Source organism: Malurus melanocephalus, unplaced genomic scaffold, assembly GCF_030028575.1.
Source record: "Malurus melanocephalus ecotype Western Australia unplaced genomic scaffold, MMel_1.1 scaffold_25, whole genome shotgun sequence".
Taxonomy (NCBI): Eukaryota; Metazoa; Chordata; class Aves; order Passeriformes; family Maluridae; genus Malurus; species Malurus melanocephalus.
In genome coordinates this window covers 1,759,345-1,778,043 of record NW_026623257.1, presented here as the reverse complement: position 1 = coordinate 1,778,043, position 18,699 = coordinate 1,759,345, and the positions used below count along the sequence as shown (strand labels likewise).

At 40.8% G+C, this 18,699-nt stretch overlaps 1 protein-coding gene across 1 annotated transcript in view; it reads left to right on the top strand.

Moving 5' to 3' along the window:
- Positions 1-18,699, top strand: part of ANKH (ANKH inorganic pyrophosphate transport regulator) — a 97,951-nt gene that overhangs the window by 55,880 nt on the left and 23,372 nt on the right. The window contains exons 3-7 of the mRNA XM_057390381.1: positions 7,577-7,695; positions 8,815-8,898; positions 11,362-11,532; positions 12,122-12,256; positions 15,222-15,314. Coding sequence (XP_057246364.1) covers positions 7,577-7,695; positions 8,815-8,898; positions 11,362-11,532; positions 12,122-12,256; positions 15,222-15,314 — 602 coding nt within the window. The remainder of the gene's footprint in view (positions 1-7,576; positions 7,696-8,814; positions 8,899-11,361; positions 11,533-12,121; positions 12,257-15,221; positions 15,315-18,699) is intronic.

The window sequence follows — 18,699 nt, the reverse complement described above, 5'->3', positions numbered from 1 at the left end:
AGGATTTTCCAGTTTTTGAGAGCCTGGAGAAGTGGGATACCAACTCAAGCGTCGGCCACAGCAACAAAAAGCCATTTAACTCAGAAGAATTTTAACTTCATCCTCTCCAAGAACTGCACCAGATTGTCTGCACCTTCTGGCGTATCCTACAGAGCCGAAACCTCTGGACCTCAGCAATGAGGAACAGGAGATGCTGGAGGAAGAAACAGACAGTGCACAGCATTGAGCAGGTAAAATCCTAAGAAGTTGGGAGTTGTAAGGGGTGGGAGGGAGGAGGTAATGTGACAGCCTATGGAGGCATGTGCTGGTTGAAAGGCAGCTGTGTTGGATTGGATGATCACCAGTAGGGGGTCATTCCRTCACAAAAAAATGGGAAATGCAGTGTAATGGCAATATCCTGAACTGCTGTGAAACCACAGAGTGGCCTGGAAGTGAGGCAGCATTCACTATCAGGCTGTTAGTATCTCAAGAGCAATATGTGCTGCAGTTCATCATATAGAGTAGAGTAGAATAGAATAGAATAGAATAGAATAGAATAGAATAGAATAGAATAGAATAGAATAGAATAGAATAGAATAGAATAGATCTATTTCAGTTCCTGCCTCAGCAGGTACAAGATTCATCTGGTAAGTACACATGCCCCCTGCTCTTATCCTTTGACAGACTGCCAGCTATATTCAGCAGCTGCATGTGCCTCCCAAGCAATACAATTTTGTTTTGACCATCATATCTGTTATTCCACCACTGGTATGCAAGCCCTGTGCTATTTAGCTTTGCTGCATGTTATGGTCATAAAAAATGTTTACAGTAATGGCTCACTAGCCAGGGCAACTCTGTGCCAGGGATAAGCTGTTGTTAATTTTATAAGCTGAATCCATGCATTCACGTTAATTTAATACACTGGTATTGATTGGCCACTTTGTAAATATGTTTACATTTGAGGCTGCTTTATTGAGTCAGTGTAACAAACTTTGGGCCATTTGTAYATTTGGCTCTCATATTTCTTTGCTTGGAATGTTTCTTCAGCCTTCAGAGCTGCTCTTCTAGTTGCTCACTTGGTTTTCCTGCCAGTGCTGGTCAACGTTTTTGCCTTTGCCAGCTGGATAAAAAGTTATTTTCTAGTCATCCAGTATTTTATTTTAATGTAGGATAGATTTTTTTTTTTTTAAGTTTAACTATCAGATTTCCAGGTGAAAGACATCAYTGGATTTTCCATGTGGGACTTCTTATTAAAAGGAGGTGTTTGGAACAATGGTTGGAAAATCTGTCAAATAAGTTTCTTGTCTTTCCCTGGAAGTAGAGCCCTGCTGAGTTCAGAACTCTGAAATGCCCTCTGCAGATACTGGRAAAAAAAGGACGCTGTGCTTACCATGCTTTAAAGTCCTGAATTAAAGGGYTGCACACAATCTTTCAGCTTTTTATGGTGACAAGGCTGCAAAATATTTTTTGGTATTTTAACTTGTCTATGCCTGAAAATATGCAAAGGCCACAGCAGAGACTGGCAGAGCGCCTGAGGGAATGGAGTTAGTCAGATTCTAGCACCGATTGCCTGGGTGTTGTTGCCAAATTTTATGTTCCAAGTTTCCTTTGAACCCRTTTCAAGTCCTGATTATTCTGCTCTGACCCACAGATGCACAGCCTGCCTAGCAGGAGGAGGAGAAGGAGTGCAGTGACAGGCAGCCTCCTAGGACCTGCGAGTGCTCCCCAGCAGCTGCAATCTTATCACAGGCTATCTGCAGGAGACGCAGATACAGGTTACTGACRCTCGCTGGATGAAAAAGAGACACAAGTAATGCTTAGGGGACTGGATTTTTTCCACATGCCATGAATATAGGGCTAAAGAAGATGATATGATTGTCTGCCATGGACTGTCAAAGCCCAGGAAGAAATGGAAGACAAAAAGCCTGATGAAATAAGGAGTGCCAAAAGTCAAAAGGAAGAAAACAAGTGGTGGTAGAAACACAGTGACCACGATGAATCACCACATTTCCAACTGTGATAGAGACTATTTGCAGTCTACACACACAGCTYCTCACAAACAGCAGCCTCTACTCACGGAAAATATCAAACCAGACCATTTCACCCACCTGACTCACGCTTCATTACTTCAGCACCAGCTCCCCGCTGCTGCTTCCCCACTGGGGCTCACACAATCCTCTGTGCCAGTGACTGGCTGAGCTAAACCACTTGAACTCAACAGTTGCAAGCACTGGATCCTTAAGTCATCACCCAAGCACATCCTTGTAAAAGTCTGCAAAGYCCTCACCAGCGTCTCCTTTCACTCCCCTGTACAGGTAGCAATAATGACTGAGAACCAAGCTGGCCAAAGGGATTTGAAACCATATTCTCGGGCCACTTAAAATGCTGCTGTAARCATTGTCAGCACAGTATTCCTGGATTTGCTGTTTCAGGTGTGATCTGGAGTTGGAATACTGTGTTCTGCCTTCCTTCCCTTGGGCTACTTTGAGGGCAGCTACTGCCACCAGCTAGTGTCCTGGTGGGAAGCTTGCTATGGAGCCAGGGTCTGAAGTGTCTTATTATTTCAGAGATTGGCTTTTTGGTGGCTGTAAGAGAAGAGATTCAAGATGCTAAGCCTGTCTGCRCATATTTTTTACATCTTACTAAATTGCCAGCTTGACAGAGAAGAAAAGTAATTTATATAACATTATGCTAACGTAATGCATTTCTTAGTGTTGCTGGTAAGCCATCCATACTAAGTGAGTCCTTTTAACATCAGTGTCATGAAGGGCATGCAGATTGGCAATAAAATAGCACTGTTCAACTTTTCCCTAGTTTATTGAGAAAGGTTGTTTCCTTTTGAAWAACTCTTGGTAGTTCTGGAAATGACAAGGCAGCAGTTACTTGGAGGAAACATCCTCTTTGCTTTTTACAATACCTGATTAAAAGCTACATGATGGATCATTGTTATCATCAGGAGAAAAAGGGTGGAACTTTAGTAGTCAGTAAACTTAAGTATAGGTTAACTTTGGTAATCTACAGYAGATTGGAGGCACAAAACATGCGAGTGATTTTTTTTGTGCTTGTTTATTACTGTCAGGCTTCTGGGCGTGGGCTGTAGATTGCCCAGAGGAAAACGTCRGCAGTTCCTAGCAATTCCACTGATRCTTTTGAACTTCCCACATGCATGATGACTGCATGTACATTAAAAATCGCCATAAATGAGGTATAGGTGTAATCCCACCAATTCCAGTGTAACACTACTGGAATTTTCCAGTTACGGAGTGGGTTATGACAAGCTGAGGTATATTTTGCAGTCAGTTTTGTTCCGACAAGATACTGTACTGGAGTATAATAAACATTTTGTCCTGGAAAAAAGTGATAGCACAGGAACACAAATCAGAATATAATGCAGGGTTCCTGCTTGCCTCCTTCCCCCCTCTTTAAATAAGATGCTATTCATTAAAAATTTGTCCTACTTCTGCATCTACGCATGGTCATTGCTAAAGCGGTAACCTGCTTCCCTGGCTGCCCCAACCCTTTTCYCACAACAGGGTAGTTTCTTCTCAGTAAGGTACTCAGGACAGAGGAATAAAGCCTATGACCAAAACACTTTTGGATAGCAGTGATTTGGTTTCAGTWGAAACAGGCTAATTTTGAGACTTATGAGATGTTGGCTTATATGAAGATATTTYAGATACCAAAAGTCATTGATAAATTTGGGAAAATCAACTGATGTATTTTTGGAACTAGAGCCAAGCACAGAAAAATATGATTGCAGTAATCAGTCTGCATTGAGATGCTCCTAAGCTATTCTGATTTTTTTTTTTTTATTCATGTAATTGCTATAGGCAAACAAAAAAAATCACAAAGCTTTAAACACCCTCGTCGTGTGAGCTTGCACAAGTGGAAAACAGAGGCTTTCTCTTCTGTTTCAAATTGGCTAACCAAAGGCATAAAGAATCTGTCTCTATATGTCTATATACCCTGTGCCATCTCCAAATGAAGATTTGCTATTATTTTTTCACATTSGTTTATCCTATCTACCGAAAACACTTAGATGAACAAATTAGCTCATTGGGTTAAGCATGGTGCTAATAAAACCATGGTTGTGGGTTTAATCCCAGTACAGACCATTCACTTAAGAGTTGGACTTGACCATCCTTGTGTGTCTGTTTCAACTCAGAATATTCTGTGATCGAGAAACTCTTAACGAGCACCAGTTCTGGCCATGTGAACCATCTTTCCGACAAGCAGCAGAATAGATTTGTTACTTCTCAAGTCTCCACGTTCATTTTTAAAACTGGCAGCAAAGTATGTAAAYGGAATGTGTGTGGAAAGAACGCAGTAACCCAAAATCATGTTTCAGATTTCTTTTCTTCCAGCAAAGACAGTATTGACATATATAGCTCTGTGTMTGGAAGTAAAGGGTATCACTTCCTCTGAGAGTGTTTTCTTTCTGATTTAAGCATGACACACTCAGTAGTAGTCAGCTCCAAAATAATTACAGTACAGCTATTTGTCTGAGACTGCTGGCATCATTACGAGTGTGTTGTTTTAAGAATGTCTGAAGTTCATGTGGTGGTAATTGGCTTGTTGGAGAAATYGGTGTAGGGACCAGAAGATCCAATTAGGTGTACAGTTTTCAGTATTATTTCTTGACCTGGGTTCTTTCAACTCCTTTTGGAAAACCCAAAAGCAAAAATTTCTGCTTAACTTTTGTAGCAAAACAGATCCTTAGACATAGCAAAACAAATGAGGTATTAGAGGAGAGCAAACAGGCAGCTTGTCTTAGTCTTGGCCTTCTCTGTTTTAGTCAAAATGATGCAAGAAGTGGGAAGCGCCATCTGCTTTAGATTCATGTAATTCTCTCTGGCTCTGCTGTCTGTGTTATTAATTTCGTACAATTCTTCATAATAAGTTTGTAAGGTTGGCCAAGGTTAAGTTCTAATTGCATCAGCAATTGCTTGATTCACAGCTCAGTGACACATGTCTGTATATTTGTCAGTGAATCTCAGTTTGCTAAGTCCTTTTTTGYGAAGATGGAAAAATTCATGGACATCAGTAAAAGTGATTGTGTGCTTCCACTGACATGTGAAATAGCTGACCATTTTGAAAATAATATTTTAGGTTTAACCATTATGAATTTAAAACCAAAATCACATTAAAAAGTACAGTTAAACTCCTTTTTGATGGGGCAGAGAAAAAAGTAAAATCTTTGAAGCTTGAAGAGCTCATTGCTGATATCCCTAGAATTCTTAAAAACGTGGTGCTATGGGCTRTAATGGTATAAGTCTCTTGAGAGTGCCCTGCAAATAACTACAATCCTTTTTTTAGAASTGAGAGTAGTTCAGCCTCTGACCCTCTGAATCTGTGAATTTTTCTGTGATAGTAAACTTTAAGTAAAAAAAAAAAAAATCTCAATGGCTTTCAGAGACAAAATAGTTACTTATTACTCACTTTCTAAACACTTTAAAAGTCTCATTTATAACAGGCAAAGGGCTGRGAGAGCATGGAAGGGTGACTTCTGCAGCATGCTCTGCTTCCAGCACTGCACTGTGGGACGTGGCCCCTCCACAGAAGCAGGTTCCTCAGCACCTGGGGTCTGGTTCAGTCAGTCCTTATGTGGGGTACAAGATGGTGTGTCTTCCGCAGCAGTTTTTAAAATGTTTTTGTGCAGAAGTGTAAAGCACACTCAATGGAACCTAAGRGAGAGCTCAGTGAATCTGACCTTCACTGAAATAAGTTGATCCAGAAACATCCATGTACTGCCYTGCCATGAAAGCAGCTTTCCACAAGGACTTACCATGCAAAATCCATTCATGGCAGAGTTTTTTCAAAACAGTGAGTGAAGATTGGTGCATGGCTATTCATGCAAAAATATGAAGAGGCTATGCTTGATGTTTGATTGAACTGCYGCAAGCATCTGAACACTTAAGCGACTAAACTGCCCTCTGTAAACTGAATAAAGATTGGAGCTGTGGTTTAGAATTCTTCCCCAACCCCCTACAAAAGGAAGCAAGGCTGAAATGCCTCAGGGAGTTGGCTAAGCAACTTGGGATTTAATGAGTGTATTTGGAGACAGAGTCTAACAGTCACAGTTCAGGTAGAAGTCATATAGATAGGGACCAGCATAGCGAAAGGGGGAGGTTTTGACATTTTTAGCATCTTTTGGGCAGTCCTGGTTAACTGGAATGAGGCTTGTGCTTGTTCACAGTGCTGTCATCCACCTTTTTATTTTACTCTCTTGTTTACATTGTCTTGTTTGGACTCAAATGGTCTTTTCAATTCTGTTAATCATTTAGCTGCTGTATCTCTAAGCCATCACAAAACAATGATAACTTACACTCCTCTTTAATTGCTTCCAAATAGTGTTTATGAGCTAAGAGAGACAGTTTTAGGCCAAGAGGATTAAATTTGATGACTAATGTTAGCATTTGTCAAACCAGTTATGAGACCTGCATGCATGAAAAGGATCACTTTCCTGAAATACCCTATATGAAGATCCATACACGGATTATAGAGTTATAAATGTTATATATATATATATATATATATGTATAAATCCATAGTTATAAATGGAAAATCAAATAGACGTTCACATTAGAAATAGTTGACTTAGAAAGCACACATGTAAGAGAGAACTGAAGAAAGGTTCCCCAGGCACAAATAATTCTGCCATTACTTGCCTTGGGAGGTTGGCCTTACAGCCTRATTATTCTTTTAACAGCTGTTGTAAGAGTGTAATAATACAATACTATACTAATGCAATACTATACTAAAATGCAATCAARTAATGATGTGCAGGTCTAGAACATAGTTTATAAGAGGCTAAAACTGATTTGGATTATTTTACTCTGCATATTATATTTGCCAACACTAGAAGTTGMCTTGGGTTGAAACAGGACAGTGAAGTAACTGGCGATCAGAAGTGGGAACCCCCTGATTTCCAGAGATACCCTTTTCTGACTTTTGGCTCCTGAGGTGCTGGCTCTAGATAAGGAATGAAACTAAGGCAGGTCAGGGCTGCCCAGGGACAGCACAGTGTCCTGACAGGTYCTGGCAGAGGTGGCCATTAGGCAGAGTAAGGAAGAGACATAATGAGAGTGATTTGTTGCATGCCATCACAAATCACAGTATCCTTTTACAGCTTTGGGCAGGTTTACAGGTAATGTCAKGAGAATGCAGTRATAATAGATGGTTTCAGCATTTATAAGGCACTATATCCCATGAAATAGACGTGGTGAAATTTCACAGTGCCTGGTGAAAACAGCTTTTCTAACAAAGAGCCTTGATTTAATGACAGAGCAGTAGATTTTCTGGAGTACCAGTGTGTTCATTTAGCAAACAGATGTGGCACTTACTATACCCATCTCCCAATCCAGCCATTTGTTATCGCCTCTCTGCCAAAGGTTACTTTAAAAAGAACCATAAGAGCACTTCTTAGTCATAAACAGCAGCTGGTGAAGYTGCAATATCTGAAGCCCCTGCAGCTGTTTGCTAGGTGGATGTGTGTCTGAGCTCCAAGGCATCACGGTCTTTTAGGTACTTTTGAATATTTCACCGAAGAGTCCGTATGTAACCTTTGTTTTTCATTCTTATTCTTGTTTCTCTACAGCATATAGTGATTTGGGGTATTACATTATTAATAAGCTGCACCATGTGGATGAATCAGTGGGAAGTAAAACTCGGAGGGCCTTCCTTTATCTTGCTGCCTTCCCTTTTATGGATGCCATGGTGAGTGCCTGATTCAGAACTGAAATTTAATGTTAATGTTATGGGTTTTGTGACCTTAGTTCACAAATATTGTTAGCTGGTGGGAAACTGGAGAATGCACAAGTAAGCTGTGTCCTTTGCAAGCAGTAACTCTGGGTGTATCTAGACTCGTCTCCTGCTACATGGAGAAAGCATCTGGGTGGGCTTTAAACATCCAGAGATCATGACGGATATCACAAATCTCAGCTGCCCTGTTAGAGTTACAGTATGTGCATGTTGGAAAGCCCTGGTCACCTTGTGGTGAGCTGCACAGGCTGGCTGTATGTGACTTCATTCCGATTTGTAGTGAAAGATCTGAATTTACTGTGCATTCTCAGATCACTTGCAGAGCTCATAAGGAATAAACTCAATATTTTCCCAAAGCAAATTTGTCAAAAAGATATTTGTTACCATCAGTTTTTCAAGCACAACGAGGCCCAGTATATTCTCAAATGCTTGGGCAAGGGAACCAAGCAAGGAAGCCRTGGGGTGAGCTGTTGCTTCCCAGATCGCCAGGTTCACTGCCTGTGGCCTGCACAGCATGAAAATGTGGCAACTCTYTTTAACACCTCTGCTTCTGTGGAAAACTAGTAAAGGATAACCTTATGGCAATGCCTGCACCACTTTCTCACCACTTGGTTTGCTTGAAACAGTTGCTGACAATAAAAAAATGTTGGATCATTAAGTTTTCTTTTTGAGACAGGATTCTGTGTATTTCAATGGGCCAAAGGATATTACACTTCAGAGGTGCATCCAGCTGGTGAATGATTATTTATTAGATTATTTATTATGATAATTCATCCTGTCCAGCATCTGATTTATGAAGGGTTGGTTTCTTACTAGATGTGCTCAGAAATTTCTAAACAGTCTATAAATTTATTCCTATTCTCCCTTCCAGCCTGGCAATGAGGAACTCAGTGCAGCAGTGTTTTCTCTGTGTTAATGACTTAGTGTTTGCCCRGGTTCACACCAGGTATTGCTGGTAGAAAAGAGCCTTGCAGGTTGCTTGTGTACAGTGTAACAACCAGAAAACAGCATTTTTGGACCTGAAATCATTTACATTATTATAATCACTTGAAACATTTTTCTGACTTTTTTCAGGCATGGACCCATGCTGGGATTCTGCTGAAACACAAGTACAGTTTCCTAGTGGGATGTGCCTCCATCTCAGATGTCATAGCTCAGGTAAARGCTCCTCCTAGAAGTCACTGTTCCCATTATGTTATGGACCAGATGCTTTCCTAAGCAAGAACCCCCTTATACAGAGAGTCTCTCTGTTACATGAACAGGACACCAGAGAAAGTGTTCTTGTGTGCTGCCCTCTGACTGTTCCTTCATCATGTGAAGGCTGTTTGCTGACAGTTGTGGTTTAGGACAGTCTCACTTGCCTGGATCAAGTCAGTTCCCAGKACTTTTTGGCCAGGGTCATGTCCTCCAGCACTTCCACAGCCCTGTTTCACAATGAGGAACAAATGATGTATGTACACGTGTACATTTGGGAGAAAGAAAGGTCAGGCAAAGAGACCACTGGCTGCTACCAGTCCTGACTCTGAGAGAGTGCTTTGAAAGAGACCTTTCTCTCTCTGTGCATTCTCCTCAGCACTTCCCACAGTTCCAGTGAAATCCTGATCTGGAGGAGAAGGCTTGATTCTCCAGCTGACCTGTCAGTTTTGCACGTKGTGTCTAATCTGTGGAAATGCAGTGTAAGCCAGGTTCTGAGTGTCACTGTTCCAAAAGGTGCAGGCTCAGAAGCACACTGGAAGGGGTCTGTGGTGATAACCCCTGGCTGATGCAGAGAAGACCAAATGTTTTCTGAACTTCCAAAAGGGAGGTTTTAACTATCTTTTTGCTTTGTATTAGGCACAGTGAAAAAAAACCAACATTCATACCCACTGGTGATGGGCTGTGTTGTGGCATTTAAGAACCAATATACAACCCTSTTTTGAAAACATATAAAAATAGTACAAAATTAAGAGCCCCAGCACCTTTAAACAGTTGCTGTAGTGCCCCATCACCAGCTGAGTGGTGTAATGACTGGATAAGAAAGAGGATAAAACAGTACATCACAGGAAATAGGAAGTCAGCAGCACTAAGTTCAATTCTCCGTCGCATTTTCCTTTCACTAAACTCACATTTTCCTTTCACTAAACGTAAGGAAACCATAAACCAGGCTGAACCATTCAGTCAGTTGCTATTCTGTATTGTCAGGTCTGCTCTGCCCCCCTGCAGTACTTCACTAAGTCCCCAGAGATAATACCAATCACCGTAGATGACCTTAACCCTCAGGGTCTGCTCTTGTTCTGATGTGACCTACAAAGTTTCCGGACACTGGGTGCATGTCAGGTCACGCACAGCTAAATACAGAAACAAATTCTTATTTTGGCCGTGCCCTTTCCACAGTGCTCGGTGAGTGGGGTGCCAGGGTTATGAAGACACCTGTCATCTTCTTTCAACCAAATACTACACAGAGCAAGAGCAATTCCAGAACACAAAAAGTTKTGCTGTCATACCCCAGAACTCTATACCTACATCTGCTCCCTACAYAGGGAACAGGGACACAGGCAGGAGCCAGTTCTCCTTGGGTGCCTTTCTGTGCATATTCTCTGTGACTGACTTTGCTTCYGTTTACTGAAAAGCAATGTTTTTGTAGGTTTCAAAAGAGCGGTTTTGCAAACCTTTACAGGCACTGTGGCCTGCCTCAGGAACATTTGCAGAGTGTGGTTTTTCTGAACTACTTCTACAGTGAAGTAGTACTACTACTTCTTTAGCAGTGAAGGAGAGAACCTGCACCTGAACCATGTGTACTGTGTTTGTTGTAACTCACTTGAATGCCTGCCTGTCCTGGCRGGGTTGTCTTGGTTCTGCTCTTCACAGCACCAAACACAATTGGCTTTCCAGTTGTGCCCACCATCCAGAGTTATTTGGAATTTAACAGGCACGTCTTCTTTTCTCTACTTAACAAAGAGAATAATATCATACTAATCAATTCTTTTACATTTTATGGATTGAGCATTTAGGTTTAAGAGGCTGAATTATTAGCTGTTCTTTAGCCCAAAAGTTCCCATTTAATTTACATTTATGTGGCACTCAGCTGAAGAGCAAATAATGAAATMATGAAATTTCACTTGAAAAAGTTGAAAAATAGGTTGACGTAAGATTTCCTGCTCCTAAATGTTGAAATGAATCCTTTAAAACATCTGGCTTTTTAATTGCCACTACCCACCTCCCTGCCAAAAAAAAAAAACCCCAAACTAGTAGAGCTTAGGAGCTGACCCTAGAAGCATGTCCCCAGCCTCAGCATGTATCAGAATAGCACATTCTCCTGGGAAGGGTGACACTCAGCCACATGCCTGCTGCCAGACCTTGCCAGACTTTCATGCCAGCCTTCTGCTATTTATGGGTTCTAGTCTGACACCTGCCCAACCTTCAAGTCATGTTTCATGGAGTATGGAGTTAACTCTTGTTCTTCTCATGGCTATGACCAAATACCAGGGGGTCCTGACTAAAGTTTCTAAGCTTGAGGTCAGGTAGATATTGTAGTCATGCATGTTATTGGTAGATGGATGAGCTAGGAATCAGACAGGAGAGGTGTTGGCCCTGGAGAAACACACAGAGAAATYGTTGATCATCTGTTTGTTTGCTCTGCAGGTTGTTTTTGTAGCCATTTTGCTTCACAGTCACTTGGAGTGCAGGGAGCCTCTCTTGATCCCAATCTTGTCCTTGTACATGGGAGCACTTGTGCGATGTACCACATTATGCCTCGGATACTACAGGAACATACATGATGTTATTCCTGACAGAAGTGGGCCTGAAATGGGGGTATGTCTTCATACTTGTGTTTTTTCAAACTCAGTAATTTTAAACTTGAGAGGGGCGGTTTGTGTTACATTACTGCATTAAGCCACTCTGCATGAAGGGCCGTCTCTCTGTGCTGCAGAAAAAAACAATTTCACTTAAAGAGGCATGGTAGAAATTATTGCAGCAAGWGCACATGTGAGACAATGCCTTCCATGGCATTGATGGGTCTACTGAGGACCTCTGTACTGAGCTGTCAGACAGCACAGCATGAACTTAGTGAACACCTTAACTCATGTGGAAGAAGATATCAAAATTCTCTTTTTCTTCAAATGTCATATTGTTTTTCATGAAGCTTTGTCTGGTAGTCAGAACAAATTATGCAGATAGATACCTTATGCATTATTTATTGAGATCCATGACACATCTTCTTCTGAATCAGTATYGCTAATATGAGTGAAAATATTTTAGGCTCTTCATACTGAAAATTATTGAAATGAATGTACCAAACCAACAAAGAATGGGAAAAGCAGAAAACCTTTCTCTGTGTTTTTGGTTCTGTGCTGTGTGTTTTTTTCCRAACACACTTAACTTTTTCTATCCTGTGTTGCAGGGAGAAGCTACAATAAGGAAGATGCTGAGTTTCTGGTGGCCTTTGGCATTAATTTTGGCAACTCAGCGAATAAGTAGGCCCATTGTCAACCTTTTTGTCTCCCGGGACCTAGGTGGCAGTTCTGCAGCCACCGAGGTAAGAAAGTCAGTGCTCTCCCTTACTGCAAGTGATCATTTACATGGCATTACTTTGTGTCTCTTTTCTTAGTCAAGCTGTCAAGAAAAAATTGTTTTAGATACATTTCTGTTTAGTGCTCTTTTTATGCTTGAAAAGAAGATGGCTTGGACTCTGCCAGGTCTAGTGGGACCTCACCCTCAACAGGAGCAACAGAATTTTTTCACTGAACAGTACTTGCACCCCAGTTTTTCATGCTCTGCATGTAGTTACATGTAATCTGAAGCATTCAGATGCCAGAGATTTTAGGACAGTTGTCAGTAGTCTCMTGTCCTGCTGTTTCCTGTCATGTATATTTTATAGAACAAACTGGTGTGAAACTACTGTTAGCAGTCAGTGCATCACACAGAAYAGTGTAGAGACATAAAAACGCACATATTAAAAAAAAATCTGTCTCCTGGCTGGGATATGAAATGCACTCTGCTTCTCTTGTAGAATTTCAGATTATTCCAGTAAGTCTTCTACAGCTGTTGGGAGGCAGATTTCTGATTGTAATGCAGAGCCTTCACCAAAGCTCACCATGAGCTCACCCATTCTTTAAAGAAGTCTGGGGGACTGGTGCTGCCAGTTTCATGGGAGGATGTCTAGATGCATGTAGTCATGGGACAAGCAGAGCTAAAAGATACTAAATCAAAAGAAAAATTAAAAGAACTGCTGCTAATTTGTCATACGTGACACTGTGTATTTCATTTACTCAGGAGGTGCCAGAGACTGCAAATAAACAGCTGTGAAAAGAGAACTTAATAAACCTAACACTTTTACTTTTAGTGTGATTCAGGGATGAGTCTATGTGTTAACAGTGGTCTCCACACAAGGGAAACCAGAGATTAGCAAAGATCTGTTTGACATTTCTTGGTGACTTTCGATTTCAGATGCATCACATTTCATRGGTAGCCAGTTCCTTTGCTGCTGTTAGGATGACTCCAAAATAATCGCACAACTGGTGATTTGCTGGCAGTTTTACACTAACAGTAATGGTCACATTCCAACTTTCTCTGATTTCTGAAATAATTGCCTCTGAACAGGGAGGTGCTGGCAATGCAGATAACATCAATGTCTGGAGCAYTGGCATCCACAGGAGTTTTACAGGTCCCCTGTTCAATAATAGCAGAAGCTTTCAGTGTGGGCAAGGAGCCCTGTGAGGGACTGGGCTGTAACTTGTTCATGAGGAGCACAAATCCATTTGCACTGTCCAGCTCCCACTGCTTTTGTTTGGACTGCCAGCACAGTAATGGTGATGGGGCTACTTCTTGGGTGGTGGCTTTGACAGGGGTCTTTTTCACCTGCCAAATATGGGTGCTAGACATTTAGGAAAGCTTTCATGCATATATGTTGGAATCACACCAATTGAGGAAAACACTGGAAAAAAATCCCTGCTAAAAACTGCAATACTTTAATCCAAGCAGAATCTAGCATACAAAATGTGRTAGTGAAATACTTCTTCCTTCAACAGGTACTGTGTCTTTGCAGTCTTTTTGGACTTCATGATGAAAATAACCAAAATGTCTTTTATATTCCTTACTTGATTTAGCCTAGTTAGGTTTCATAGAGATGGAAGTTCTGCTGGAAATACAATAATGAGAGGGTGTGCAATTAAAAGGGTTACTATCTTAAAATTCCAATTCATTTTATTTGAACCAATTACTTTTTCAAGGTACATTAAGCGTTATTAAAGCTGTTATTAGCAGGGAAGGATYTATACCACTCCCCTCCTCTCTGGATATCACATTCCACTGTCTTTTTAAACAGCACAGGGAGCAAATTATCTTGGTACATGGTCCTGCTTTTGTATAGATCTTTTAATCAAGCAGTTATTATAGTGGGAGAATGGGCTCAGATAATGAAGAAAATGAGTATTGGAAGTTTGGGAGTGAAACACAGACAGCAGTAGTTAAAAAAGGTCTTTCTTAACTCTACCATCACCAAATGTGAAAGTAATCAGAATTTAGGCAAATTGTAACAGATCTGAACCTGCAGACAAAATGCACCCAAGCACTTTGATTTCTAGAGTTAAGAGTCATGGACTTCTCATGCAGTACAGATACATCCTTCAGTTCTGAGGACTAGAAAACTTGGAGTGACAGTAGATTTACAAGCAGCCACAGGAGGAGCTCCAAAACACCTTTCCTACCTGAAAGACATGAAGTACATGTATTTGGATTTTTTCTTCAGCAGTCAGAAACATCACCAAAATCTTTCACACATTAATATGTGTGGCAGCTTATGTCTTTGATAAACCTCTTGAACTGTACTTGTGGGAGTGTAAAAGGGCCTAGTTTTAAAATGTCAGGCRATTAATTGTTTCTTATGATAAAAATGTTCMTCTGGAATTATTTTTGTCTGGTCCTTATCAATGAGCACCRAAGTGGGAAGAGGTGGATTTTTTTTGTCTCGTGCCTCCTACCCCRAGCAGTCAGATTGATGTCCAAACTTAGTCAGCCACTGAGGCCCACTAATTTAAGTCAGTCTGTCTTACTTAAAGCTGTTTTATTTATGAATAACCATGGAAAATGTATATAAATTGAAATTATGCAGTATAGTCCAAAACTAATGTGAGCTGCCAGGCATTGCACTGCTTAGTTGTCTGTGGGTAAAATTACTCAAAAGCAATATGGAAGGGAGGTGAAAGCTGGCTGAGGRGTGCACCATAGCTCAAGTTAACTATTATCTCACAGTATCAGGGTGATGGTGAAATGACAAAGCTGAGTTAGGTAACTTCATGCCACAAAAAGATAYCATAAGCTTAAAATGCCAGGCCAAATGATGGCTGTTTTGATGGTCTTCCTGAAACAAAAAGATTCCAGTCACTTGTCTGGTTTTACATTGTGCCAAGGTCAGTGTGGTGATATTGGTGGGCAGCAGCACCCTGTGTCAGTTYAACTGTTGTGTTTGAAGATTTGATGTTCACGTTTCTCTCTGTTTGTAGGCAGTGGCAATTTTGACAGCAACATATCCTGTGGGACACATGCCCTATGGCTGGCTGACAGAGATCAGAGCAGTGTACCCTGCTTTTGACAAGGTGAGTGTCCCTGTTAGGGCTGTCATAAATGCAAATACCTCTTGTCTGGTTTTGCATGTGCGGTCCTCTTAGTTCTCTCTGTTTGTTGTTCCACTGATAGGTTTTCTWAAAATCCTAGTTAAAATTAATTGGCTTTTGGTGGCTTCAAGCTGTTGCCTGATTTATGATTTTAACCTTCCCTCTATGTTACAAGGTATTWAGCTGCCTTTTGAATAGATAGGGGCTGTATTTTTAAGGATTAAAAGAAGTCCTTGCTGTGTGGTAGCCATTTAGGTAATTAAGTGTAACCACCAAGAGTCATCACTGAGTGAGCAAGCTCACGTCTCTATCTGCTCCAGATTTTGTGGTATCTCTCAAGTGGGTTTGGGTTCATTTGCTTATGTTAATATTTARCAAAGGGTGTTTCACAGGCTGACAATAACACAGATGACATTCATTCTTTTAGTTTACTACTAAAACCTAACTGACTAAGGCTATGAAGGTTTTTGTTGGTAAATCATGTAATTTTGTAAARATGCAAGAACTGCTCCTGGAACTGAGCACAGAGTAAATATTTAACAAAAATTAATTTTATTTAGTCTCTTTTTTTGTTCCGATGTAGAACTGGTACTCACTTGTCCATATGTTTTGCAAAGAACAGTCCTGTCCTGTGACTCTGGAATCCAAATGCCAGATCCTCTCCTTCCCTTTATTTACCAATTAGTAACTGAACTTTCTGGTTACAAATACTCATGAAAAATATGTTTGTTTACTCTGGAATGTATTTAACTAAAGCAAGCCCTGTTTAATATCATCCACCATATTTCCAAGGAGAATTTAAAACCAACACAAAGTCAAATCAGTCACAACCTCCTAGCCTGCCTGTGTACAGCTGAATTAACCTGCCAGATAAAATACCACATACAGGATTTCTCAGAAGCCATGCTGCTGAAAAGGAACTGCAGATGCAAACCCAGAGAACTGCATGATAAAAATAGTTTGGGACAGGAAACACAGGGGCTGCTAACCTCATTTGATATGAGCCACAACAAATGCACTATTACCATGCAATAGTAGCAGCAATTAGGACTCCTAAATTCAGGTCTCATTTGGCTGGTGAAAGATGTGCTGACAACTGCAGTGGTGACAGGATTAGAACATGATTTGTCCATTTGTTTATTTCAGTTAAAAGGCTTCTCATAGGGCTCTTGTGGAGCAATATGAGGAAGAAAATGCTGGGGTAAGGSACAGATCGGTACAGTTTATCTGACTGCTGGAAAAGTACTACTGGGAATTTTATTTCCATGTTTGAAGAACAATTTGTAATAAAATGTGCAAAATGAGGTAGCAGCAGAGTAAGGAGTATCATCTCATACTGGCCTTCACTGTAAATGCCTTCACTGTACTTTTCAGACAATAAATAGCAACCCTGAAAACCATCGTGGGTTTTTTTAGTTTGCTGTGAGAATTGCTTTTCCCTTGGTCATCATCAGCTGTGTGTCACTGTGCCTTTCAAAAGCTTTGTTTCCTTAAGCTACATCTTTCTGAGAAGAATCCAGATAAAAACATTTTTTTATTTCTGTACCCTGTAAGGCCTCCATCGTGATTTTCAGAATCCAGAGCAGTGTGTTTGCACACAAAAACTCATTTTCTTTTGTCAGTTACCAGGAAGCTGGCAATGCTAATGGCCATCAGAAACACAGTGACTGATGGGATTTGAGATGCCCCCCTTCAGTGGCTCTGCTGGAGAAGTCAGATTCTTGTCTTCACAGGCAAATCATTGCCTCCCTTCACATTTGTAAGAGAGATGCAGGGTCTACATCAGTCTTTCATGAGACTATCCAAAGCAACCTCATGGCCTAGCAGTCACATTCAGGTTAAGGGTTACTACTGATATTTTGGGAAAAAAAAACAGGCATGTCCTTGTTTTGTGCTCTGTATTCTGTTTWATATGGTAATAATTCCATTACTCTTAATGGACTCTGCCACCTGATTCAGAGCAACACCAGAGATTTGTGAATGCTATTGATCTGATGACTAGATGGGAATGGATATTCTTTTTGCTCCAGAATCTCCATAGTGTTTTGTTCTGAGAACGAAATAGTGTGTAAGAGCTATGAACAAAGAGTACCTGGTCAAGAGGTGGAGCAAATGGCAGAGTATGGCCAGGGCAGGAATAGCAGYAGTGAGGTAGGAATGAATGAGAAACCTTTTTCCTAGCAGCTCTTTTGGGTGGCTTGATTTGAGTGTTTTGCTTCCTCATTGTTCTTTTAGGTTTTTAGAAAGTTGAGCCATGCAGCAAAAAGTTCATTTAAACACTGGTGAGTGACATGAGCAAGGTTTATCCTCCTTTACATCTGCAAGAGCTAATAGTAGCAAAGGATTTCTTCAGAAACACAATTAACAGGAATAGATGCATGAAGAAACATTTACAGAGAGTTTTCATAACCTGTTCCCAAAAAGGTCAGACAGAATGGCTTCCTCCTTTAGGGTCTGGGTTAYCTACTGCATCTTGGAGCACCTGAACTTCCAAGCAGTAACTTAATCAGGAGTGTGGGGCCATCCAGGTGTAACTGCTGCACTGATCAGAACAAAAGCTTTAAGTTGCAAAATTCCATCAAGCACTTGAATGTGCATGGAGTGACGTACTCTTCACAGTGCTCCACTCCCAAGATGAGTCTGAAACCCTTCTGTTTYTCCTGTGAGTAACTCCAGTAAAGGAGGCTGATCGTGTGATAGGTACTGCTGTTCTGCCCAAGTTATATTAAGGGTGTATAAATGTACATCTCATGGTACGGGTTTGATCAGCAGGTACCCAAACTTGAGTATCTCAAACAGCCCCAGGATAAATGCAACAGATGACCTAAGAGCTTCTTGCTTAAGGGCTCCTAATGGGGCTGCTCTGCTTTGATATCCCATCCTCTCCTTTCACAGAGCATTTAGTTTGGTTKTATGTGTTCCCCAAGGACAATTTTAAATCCTCAGCCTCATTTGCTATATKAGACATTTGGAAGAAGGCTTTTGTTGTTTTAACTAAAACTTTGCTGCCATGTGAGTACCGAGCCCATGTTCAAGGTAGAACATCTAATAGTCCTAATTATGTTCTGTTCATTAAACTGCATTAATGGAGCCACRTGTTCCAGAAGCTTTGTTTATATTACCTGTTTGTCTAATTGGATCAGTAAGGATGCTTGCTTTGGTGATTTGGTCCCAATTTGTGGTAAAAGGGAATAAAGTCTTGTTTTTCCTGTGTGAAAACATGCTACAAACTTTGATCTAAGGTTAAAAAAATCATGTGGTATTTTCTTAGAAGGAGCTACCACCCTTTTCCAAAGCTGAATTTGTTAAATTGGACTTAGAAAAGTAGGGAGATTACTCAGCCATCAGTGACCATTGCAGCAGTTGC